This window comes from Triticum urartu, chromosome 2A, assembly GCF_056163025.1.
Source record: "Triticum urartu cultivar PI428250 chromosome 2A, HENAU_Tu73, whole genome shotgun sequence".
Taxonomy (NCBI): domain Eukaryota; kingdom Viridiplantae; phylum Streptophyta; class Magnoliopsida; order Poales; family Poaceae; genus Triticum; species Triticum urartu.
In genome coordinates, this window is record NC_141874.1 from 496895427 (window position 1) to 496906307 (window position 10881).

Below are 10881 nucleotides of genomic sequence, written 5' to 3' on the forward strand. Positions count from 1 at the left end.
TTATAACCAATGACAGTGGTGGGTAATTAGAGCATTAAACGTGTTTGATACTCAACATTGGAGCGATTTGAGCTGCTAGATAACATGATTTGATGGTCGAGATGGTTTGGATCTGCCCCTTTGAGTCTTTTTATATTGGTATAGATTGTATAAAAATTTCTAAAAAATGTCATGAACATATTTCTTTTCAATTTTATTTTACATTTTTAAATGTCACCTACGTTTTATTTAATAGTATGAAATACTTTTTGAATTATGTGAACATTTGTTTACATTGTATTTTTTAATGTGAAAAACGTTTAAAAAATGTGTGAAATTTTTAGCGTACTTTTTCGAATGCCATCAGCATTCTTTAAAATTTACACGAATATCTTTTTAACACTGCATAAATTTTTTTAATCCCTAACGTTTGTTTTATTACCATGGCAAATTAAATATTTTTGATGACAATTTTAGTGACGCAAGGATGATAAGTTTAGTTGACACACATGACAATTTCCTGACAAAAATGCACCAAGCACGGATTTGCCATACTGGCCAACTAAACTTGCCATCATCGCGCCACTAAAATTTTCATCGAAAACTTTTGATTGGCCATGGTCAAAAAATAATGTTGGGGCGTTATCGGGTCCTTTTAGGAATATAATTATGAATATTTTTATATATTTAGGAATATAAATAATAATTTTTTAGGGGTAATAAATAATAAATAAATGTATATAAAAATAATCGAAACAAACGAGTGATCTAAAGGAAGCGAATGAAGCAGCTACTTTTCTTGGGCCCGTCCATTTACCATGTAGGCGAGCCCAGGCTGCAAACCGAACCCACCAATGTGACGCGAGCCGAAAAAAGGCACACCCAGGCCCCAAACGCAGCTTCAAATGCCATTACCGGCCTCTCCACTCGCCGCCGCAGCCGCATGACCCCCGCCGCCGGCCGCCCATCCCCTCCGGTCGCGACCCTCCTCGGCCGCTGCCGTACTCTTCGCTGCCTCGCCCAGCTCCACGCCCGTATCGTTCGCCTTGGCCTCCACAACCACCACGCCCTCCTCGCGCGCTTCACCGCGGCCTGCGACTCGCTCGCCTCCCCCTCCGTCGCCGACTCCTTCCTCTCGGCTCTCCCTTCCCACGCCGTCCCGCTCAGCCTCCGCAACGCCGTCCTCGCCTCACACTCTCGCCATTCCCCGCTCCACGCTGCGCTTGCGCAGTTCAATATCGTCCGCCGCACCGCCTGCCCCGACGCATTCTCTTTCCCTTCCCTCCTCCGCGCGTGCTCCCGCGTACCCTGCAAACCCACTGGCTCCGCTTTGCACGCTGCAGCCATACGCCTCGGCCTGGATGCCGACCTCTTCGTCCGCACAGCGCTCATCCAGTTCTACGGAAGCTGCAGCTCTGCTGGCGCATCCCGGATGCTTTTCGACTCAATGGTCATTCCCAGCGAGGTTTCCTGGACTGCCATTATCATGGTCTACGTCGAGTGTGGTGACATCGTGTCTTCCCGGGAGATTTTTGACCGAATGCCACACAGGAACGTGGTTCATTGGAACGCCATGGTTGGTGGGTACGTGAAGTGCGGGGACCTGGAGAGTGCAAGGAGGCTGTTCGAAGAAATGCCCCAAAGAACTGCTGCAGCGCACACATCGTTGATCGGTGGGTATGCAAAGGCAGGAAATATGCAAGTTGCCAAAATGTTGTTCGATAAGTTACATGACCGGGATGTGTTCTCATGGTCAGCGATGATATCAGGCTATGCACAGAATGGTTATCCTGGAGAGGCTTTAAGGGTTTTTAAGGAGTTCCGTGAGAAAGGCATATGCCCAGACGAGCTTGTTATTGTTGCTCTGATGACAGCGTGCTCCCAACTGGGTAACATCATGTTGGCAAAATGGATTGAAGGTTACATCACGACTTATTCCATAGATATGAACAATGCCCATGTGTTGGCTGGTCTCATAAATATGAATGCAAAGTGTGGGAACATGGAGAGGGCTACTGTTTTATTTGAGTCCATGCCAGTTCGAGATGTGTTCTCATACTGTTCGATGATGCAAGGTCATTGCCTCCATGGTTCAGCTAACAAGGCTGTTGAGCTTTTCACTAGGATGCTCTTGGAGGGCCTCTCCCCAGATAATGCTGTGTTTACAGTTGTTTTGACAGCTTGCAATCATGCTGGCCTAGTAGAAGAAGGGAAAAGGTACTTTGCAATGATGAAGAATGAGTATTTGATTATGCCATCTGGCGATCACTATGCTTGCCTTGTCAGTCTTCTCGGGCGTTCTGGGATGGTGAGAGATGCATATGAGCTTATTAAGTCAATGCCAGGAAAACCTCATCCGGGATCATGGGGTGCATTGTTGCGTGGATGCATACTCCACGGTGATATTGAGCTTGGAAAAGTTGCAGCAAAGAAGCTTTTTGAAATTGAACCAGATAATGCTGGAAATTATGTAACCCTGTCAAACATTTATGCTAACATTGACAGATGGGCCGATGTTTCTGAAGTTAGAGCTGAAATGACTGGAAAAGGGTTAACAAAAATAGCAGGTCGAACCGTTGTTCTATAGTAAGGCATTTGTTGAGACTATTGATGTATTTACTATTTATCTTGCCTTAGCTTTGCTGACCTTATTGGAATGTTGAGTAGAGTAGTAGACTTCTGCTGAATGTGGAAAAAAGACAATATGTGTGCTTTGCATTGTCAACTCATGATGATTACGGAATCATCAGAAACTAATGATTTGCACCCAAGTTTGGATGTTTATGGTAGAAGGCTGCTGCTTTTTGACATAGAAAACATGTTAGTTTACAACCTGTCTTGGGTTAATAAGAGTCATCAAGCCATCTGAGGTGAACTGTTCACTTCTGCATAGTGCTTCTAGTTATATGCTGACATTACCTCGTGTTAAGAACCAGAGGATAATGTGATTGCTGGTGAGATTTCATCTACTGCTGCCATTGCCGATGAGATGATGCCATGTGAGTGCTCTTTCTCACCGAGTCATTCCTTAATCTTTCTTTACTACCTATTCAGTTTGTGAGCTTTTAGCATACAAGGTAGCGCCGCTATAGCTGTGATTGCAATGTTGATGAAAGCTATAATCTCTGTTGAACTGAAATCATCCAACCTTGTTTCACAAAAACAGAACATTTCAGGTATAACGAACTCGTGAATGTAAAATGGACATATATTTCACTTTTGTTTCTTATGCACATACTTTTGTACAATGTACCTGCATACGTTATTATGTTTTTCCGTGATGTTTAGAAACATGAAAGGTTCCCTTTTTCCCACACAATGTACATGTATGGATTCTCTATCTTTTAACTCCTAGCTTTGCTTGAGTCTTTTTTATTAACTCCCGGCTCCAGCTCCCAGAACACCCTTTAAATATCAAAAACCATTAGCACTCGCCTTTATGTGGTGCATTCCTCCTTTGGGGGTGTTCTTGTAATACCTCTTTCTGATCAATGAATTTGGCAGTTCTATGTTGTCTCAACATAGCCGGTCCCAAGCTCGGGTAAAAGGAGGAGGGTTGTGATAGGCTTGGCGAGCCAACGTAAAAACCCAACCACTCTTATGGAGATGAAACCCAAAAGATTTTCGTTGGGGCGTAACCCTCTCAGCGACGCGCCACATCGGAACCCGGGTGTGGTGTCAAATGGGCAAGGGCCAGGCCGCCACCCCCCCGGTGGCGCGCTGTATCTTGATCTGGATACGGTGTCAAGTGAGCGAGGATCGGGTTGTTGCATCCTTAGTGGCGCGCTACATCGGCGCCCGGATGTAGTGGAAAATGAGCAAGGGTCTTCGCATTTGACTCGACGAGTGTGAAGGGTAAGGAAGCTAGCCGAGCCTAGGAGGATTCACTTAGGTAGGTGGAATGTAGGGTCTCTGACAAGGAAGCTTCGGGAGCTAGTTGATGCAGCGGTGAGGAGAAGTGTTGATATCCTTTGCGTCCAAGAAACCAAATGGAGGGGTCAAAAGGCGAAGGAGGTGGAGGATACCGGCTTCAAGCTGTGGTACACGGGGATGGCTGCAAACAGAAATGGCGTAGGCATCTTGATCAACAAGAGCCTCAAGGATGGAGTGGTAGACGCCAAGAGACGTGGGGACCGGATTATCCTGGTCAAGCTGGTAGTTGGGGACTTAGTTCTCAATGTTATCAGCATGCATGCCCCGCAAGTAGGCCACAATGAGAACACCAAGAGGGAGTTTTGGGAAGGCCTTGAGGACATGGTTAGGAGTGTACCGATTGGCGAGAAGCTCTTCATAGGAGGATACCTCAATGGCCATGTGGGTACATCTAACACAAGTTTTGAAGGGGTGCATGGGGGCTTTGGCTATGGCATCAGGAATCAAGAAGGAGAAGATGTCTTGAGCTTTGCTCTAGCCTATGACATGATCGTAGCTAACACCCTCTTTTAAAAAAAGAGAGAATCACATCTGGTGACTTTTAGTAGTGGCCAACACTCTAGCCAGATTGATTTCATCCTCTCGAGAAGAGAAGATAGGCGTGCGTGCCTAGATTGTAAGGTGATACCTGGAGAGAGTGTTGTCCCTCAGCATAAGCTGGTGGTTGCTGACTTCCGCTTTCGGATCCGTGTCCAGTGGGATAAGCGTGCCAAAGTCGCTAGAACGAAGTGGTGGAAGCTCAAGGGGGAGGTAGCTCAGGCGTTCAAGGAGAGGGTCATTAAGGAGGGCCCTCGGGAGGAAGGAGGGGATGCGAATAATGTGTGGATGAAGATGGCGACTTGCATTTGTAAGGTGGCCTCGGAGGAGTTTGGAGTGTCCAAGGGAAGGAGAAGCGAAGCTAAGGATACCTGGTGGTGGAATGATGATGTCCAGAAGGCGATCAAGGAGAAGAAAGATTGTTTCAGACACCTATACCTGGATAGGAGTGCAGACAACATAGAGAAGAAGGCCACAAAGCGAGGGAAAGGGGTCGGGCGTATGAGGGCCTCCACCAATGGCTAGGCATGAAGGAAGGCGAAAGGGACATCTACAAGATGGCCAAGATCCGCGAGAGGAAGACGAGGGATGTTGGCCAAGTCAAATGCATCAAGGACAGAGCAGACCAACTCCTGGTGAAGGACGAGGAGATTAAGCATAGATGGTGGGAGTACTTTGACAAGCTGTTCAATGGGGAGAATGAGAGTTCTACCATTGAACTGGACGACTCCTTCGATGAGACCAACGTGCGTTTTGTGCGGCGGATCCAGGAGTCTGAGGTCAAGGAGGCTTTAAAAAGGACGAAAGGATGCAAGGCGACGGGCCCAGATTGTATCCCCATTGAGGTGTGGAAAGGCCTCGGGGGCATAGCAATAGTATGGCTAACCAAGCTTTTCAACCTCATTTTTCGGGCAAACAAGACGCCAGAAGAATGGAGACGAAGTATATTAGTATCAATCTTCAAGAACAAGGGGAATGTTCAGAGTTGTGTAATTACCGTGGAATTAAGCTGATGACCATACAATGAAGCTATGGGAGAGAGTCATTGAGCACCGCTTAAGAAGAATGACAAGCGTGACCAAAAATCAGTTTGGTTTCATGCCTGGGAGGTCGACCATGGAAGCCATTTTCTTGGTACGACAACTTATGGAGAGATACAGGGAGCAAAAGAAGGACTTGCATATGGTGTTCATTGACTTGGAGAAGGCCTATGAGATACCGCGAAATGTCATGTGGTGGGCCTTGGAGAAACACAAAGTCCCAGCGAAGTACATTACCCTCATTAAGGACATGTACGATAATGTTGTGACAAGTGTTCGAACAAGTGATGTCGACACTGATGACTTCCTGATTAAGATAGGACTGCACCAGTGGTCAACATTGAGCCCTTATCTTTTTGCCATGGTGATTGATTAGGTCACAAGGGATATTACAAGGAGATATCCCATGGTGTATGCTCTTTGCGGATGATGTGGTGCTAGTTGACGATAGTCGGACGGGGGTAAATAGGAAGTTAGAGTTATGGAGACAAACCTTGGAATTGAAAGGGTTTAGGCTTAGTAGAACTAAAACCGAGTACATGATGTGCAGTTTCAGTACTACTAGGCATGTGGTGCCTCAGAAGGACACCTTTCGATATTTGGGGTCAATGCTGCAGAAGGATGGGGGTATTGATGAAGATGTGAACCATCAAATCAAAGCTGGATGGATGAAGCGGCGCCAAGCTTCTGGCATTCTTTGTGACAAGAGAGTGCCACAAAAGCTAAAAGGCAAGTTCTACAGGACGGCGGTTCGACCCGCAATGTTGTGTGGCGCTGAGTGTTGGCCGACTAAAAGGCCACATGTTCAATGTGGCGGAGATGCGTATGTTGAGATGGATGTGTGGCCACACGAGGAAGGATCGAGTCCGGAATGATGATATACGAGATCGAGTTGGGGTAGCACCAATTGAAGACAAGCTTGTTCAACATCGTCTGAGATGGTTTGGGCATATTCAGCGCAGGCCTCCAGAAGCTCCGGTGCAGAGCGGACGGCTAAAGCGTGCGGAGAATGTCAAGAGAGGTCGGGGTAGACCGAATTTGACATGGGAGGAGTCTGTAAAGAGAGATATGAAGGATTGGAGTATCACCAAAGAACTAGCTATGGACAGGGGTGCGTGGAATCTTGCTATCCATGTGCCCGAACCATGAGTTGGTCGCGAGATCTTATGGGCTTCACCTCTAGCCTACCCCAACTTGTTTGGGACTAAAGGCTTTGTTGTTGTTGTTGTTGTTCCTGCCAACGTTCAAAATAAAATAAAATAATAAAAAACCATTCACTTTACCGGTTTACCCCTTCGACTGATCCCAAAGTTGTTTTCACTGATGTTTGGGTCAGCTGTATGCCCCATCATCACACATTACCTGAAAAATCAGCAAAAAGGAAAAGAGAAGATGAAAAGGTCTGCATATCAGTGCTCGTCAAGGAGGAGGTCCAAGTTATTCCCAAACCAAGCACCGACCAGCCAACTCCTACAACAAGAACTGTGCCGTACCTTTGCTGCACCTGAAGTCTCTATGGATCTGCCCATTGTGTTTTTTGCGGCCATCTGCTTCTCATTCTGCTGTGTCGTCGCCATGACCCGAAACACCACATCGAGCCACTGGGAGAGACCAAGGAATGGGGTCTACTTCATGGTGAGTTTTGCAATGTGGAAAGCTGAGGTGTTCTCCTGGAAGAGGCATACAATCGCAAACTTTTTTGGCCTGCAGCTTCCTCGGCGCGGCGGTGAAGAATGATGAGGTGTCACCCGCATGGCTGAGGATCACTCAGCAGAGGCGAGGGCGACAACATACAGGGGTCAATGCTGCTGGTTGTGCAGGCGGCACCTCCGGGGCCTTTGCACCAGCATGCCTGCCATGGTAGGTGCTGAGGACAGGGATGGGGACAGAGACAAAGAGATGGGAACAGAAAATGGTTGTGCAGATGGTGTGTAAGCGCCCCATCAGTGAAAAGTGAAAAACCACTTGTGAAAACCAACTTGGTTTGGAATATTTAGATGGCAAGGTTTAGGCGGTTTAGAGCTATGATGGTGTTTTCTTGTGTGACCTTCCAGTGGGACTTTGTGTAAACTGGTGGTAACTCTCGTTGATACTTTGCTAAGAGAATTCTCTTAGATCTGCTTCTATCTGGGGGCCCTAATGTCTTACATGAACTGGATGCCTAGTTTATTGGGGAAGAGGTCCTTTTTAGTTCCATCTAGGTGTCCATACTGAATTGTATTTGAGATGCACTGTGTTAAATGCTATCTTGTTGTTCAAGCTACGTTTTACTTTCTTCTCTATGGATTATCTTATTCAAGATAGTCCATGAAGTAAAAGAATGCTCCTTTTCCTCCCTTGCAAAAAAGCGAAGAAATGCTCATGTTTTTTCTTTTGTTCCATAAGGAATCTAGTGAACCTTGTTACTATCCTTCCTTTGGGCTCAGTCTTCAGTGTTCCCAGCATCTGTCAAATGGGGATCTCTTCAGAAGTTTTGTGGACTAAAGCTTTTGAAGATCAGTGCCTCAACTATATTTCCTTAAGGTGCTATGTGCTGACTGTGGAGTTCAGTAATCCAGCTAGACTTCTAGCTAAACATTGCACCTAGATAAATTGTTTTCTGTGCGTGTTCTTTGCAGGTACTCTGGAGGACATGGGTACTATTTCACAATAATGGCCCTTGTCAAGATAAGAAATGTGGACATTTGATATGAAAGTACTTTCAAGCTTCACCTATGTAGAGGACAAGGCACATGTCCAGTTGTTTTTTGCTTCGGTAGCATGTGACACATGCTTTTAAACTGATCGGTATGCGCATGGGTGATCTACACACAAAAGCATTTCTTCTCTTGATTAATGTGCATGAATTTGGTACTCCCTCCGTAAAGAAATATAAGAGCGTTTAGATCACTACTCTAGTAGTGAGTTTAGATCACTACTCTAGTAGTGATCTAAACACTCTTATATTTCTTTACAGAGGGAGTAATATGTATCGGTTGTTCCAATTATTCATAATGCTTGCATGAGCTGCCATGTTGTACTTCTGAATATAGGTCTTACCAAGGCGCAGTTAATGCTTGCAGTTCATTGCGGTTATTGTAGCTATGGGTAATTTGAACAAGTTGTAAGAGGATATCATTCATACATTTAATTGATAAGATGAAATTCAGCAGTAATATGCCAATATAGGATGGTCAAATTCAAGTTTTGTTATCACATGTTTTGAATATTAGTCTAATATAATTTGTTATGCGTGTCCATGTTTAGGTCCATTACTACATTCATGGCTGATAGCAAAGTGCACACACTTATCATATGTGATATCCATGCCAAACCATAGGTGCCAAGCAAGTACTCCCTCCGTTCCGAATTACTTGTCGCAGGTATGGATGTATCTAGATGTATTTTAGTTCTAGATACATCTATTTCTGCGACGAGTAATTTGGAACGGAGGGAGTAGTTGCCAAAGTAAACAACTGAGTGATATATTGCCATGTTCAGAGTTTAACCTGCAAGGTCCTGTAGTCACAGCGGGGGTCCATTTTTCTAGAGATCACTTGAGTAATATGCATGGATAATTAGAGTTCAGTCATGTTTCAACATTTCTGCCACATCTGCTCTCCCCTTTCTCATAATGTTATCAGACAGAAGTGACACGGATACCAATGTCCACATGTTTCAGGTCTAAGGAGGGTTTTGGAACTGGTTGCATTAGTGGCTTGAGACTTGAGACTTTAAAAGGGACAACTGTTAGTTAACTTGATGTCAGGCTCACAGAATTGTACTGTATACACCAGGAGAGCTTAATTGTATCTTATCACTTGATAGAATCCAGAAGGCCATGCCTTGGTCACTAAACTCGAATTTCAAGCAGTTTCCCACATCTCAATTGATGTTTACTTTGAGCTAGACGAAATGTGCTTTCGGATGCTTGCATTTGGAAATCTTACTGTAGCTGGTTGTAGAAGCAGTAGGATGTTAGAAACATGTCTGGCACCTATTAATTTTGTGCTCCTCACCCTAGTCTTAAAAAAGTGACTTTTTCCTGCATGGAATCAAACGGATCACCTTCTGTAGGCCCTCTGGCCATTGAATCTGCATATGAAGTTCCTACACATGGTTTTGTGGTCCAGCATCAGATGGTTGAGAAATGTTGGAGTTGGTACTAGTTTTCTAATAGTAGGCTACCTAGCATACATAACTACTGTAGGACTATAATTTCTGAGATAGATATGTAAGTCAGTAAATCAGCGGATAATGTCTGGGGAGATAATTGCTTATAAAATGAGATAGAGCTAAACCAGCTAGGAAATGTGTACCTTCTCTGATGATTATTATACGCATTTACTGACTACTAGTCAGAGCATGAATTTGCATTATGGTTTTTGAGACCTGTCTGTTAGAAAATACATTGTCGGTTGGTTGTTAAGAGCATGAATAGGCACTATGTTGCAGTGTACCATTGATCGTGCCTGCATCTCCAATTCTTCATAATCAATCATAGCCAGATTTATGAAAGATCTGTGTATGACGATGTAGTGGGATCATTGGCAAGTCGTGATCTTCAGTCTTTTCTGATTATAGTACATTCATAGATACATGATACCTGCCCTCTAAGGTTATGTTATTGTTTACATGTGCTCACCTAGGTATATAGGCCTCATCCAATCACCTACCCTGTTGCTGTTGGAGCAACTCCACCATAGGTGGTGCACGATCCTTATTTTTTTGGGTGCAGGGATCTGTTAGGCTCCGGTTATGGCAGACAAGCTTGTTAGCATGTCGACTTAGGCGTTGACATATACTTTGCCCACATATGCTGCTGCACCAATAGCGCTATCCCAGGTCAGTGAACTTTGCTCTTAATTAAACCACGATTTGATTCGAACATCTCTCTTATGAAATTTGTACTAGCTGCTAGCCTACAAGAGCAACGACAATTTGGGAAATATATAAATAACGCCATTAAATTCTCTGCCTATCTGGTTGGTCCATGTTAGATTCTTAGTGGGATGTGTGCACCGCAGCACTATGTCTCTGTGTGGGCGTGCGCACGAGCGCGTGTGTGTCTGCTGCGTGCAAAGTTGCAGCACATGGCTAGCATTATCATGCACGAACTGAATCCTGGAATGATATCTTGTGGAAACTATCGGCACTTGGATAGGAGGTGAAACTACTACTCTACTACTTGATTTTGTTAGGGAGCATAACGGGCTTATTTGACTAAGAGCACCGCGGTGTATAATAAAATGCATTTCTAATAAGAAAACAAGTACAAGTGGGATTCGTTTATGGGTTAGAATTTGAGGTGCTTACCTACAGAGGGATGTTCATACAATTTAGTTCATCAGACATATGATCCACTTTTGTGCCAGGATCCTAACTTTAATGAAATTGAAGTGATATAGTGCCT

At 44.7% G+C, this 10881-nt stretch overlaps 1 protein-coding gene across 2 annotated transcripts; it reads left to right on the top strand.

Annotated features, from left to right (window-relative positions):
- The first annotated feature begins 875 nt into the window (after positions 1-875).
- LOC125538171 (Pentatricopeptide repeat (PPR-like) superfamily protein) lies at positions 876-9344 on the top strand. 2 transcript variants are annotated; one of them, XM_048701456.2, is made up of 4 exons: positions 876-2978; positions 7875-8012; positions 8108-8276; positions 9151-9344. In XM_048701456.2, the coding sequence occupies exon 1, from the start codon at positions 923-925 to the stop codon at positions 2564-2566; it is 1644 nt and encodes a 547-aa protein (XP_048557413.2). In that variant the 5' UTR covers positions 876-922; the 3' UTR covers positions 2567-2978; positions 7875-8012; positions 8108-8276; positions 9151-9344. The 2 variants fall into 2 exon arrangements, with proteins under 2 accessions (XP_048557413.2, XP_087400293.1); XM_087544167.1 differs by having other exon boundaries at positions 7883-8012.
- The last annotated feature ends 1537 nt before the right edge of the window (positions 9345-10881 follow it).

Excerpts from the sequence above, each read along its gene's own strand:
- LOC125538171 (XM_048701456.2), top strand. The coding sequence starts at position 923 with ATGACCCCCGCCGCCGGCCGCCCATCCCCTCCGGTCGCGACCCTCCTC.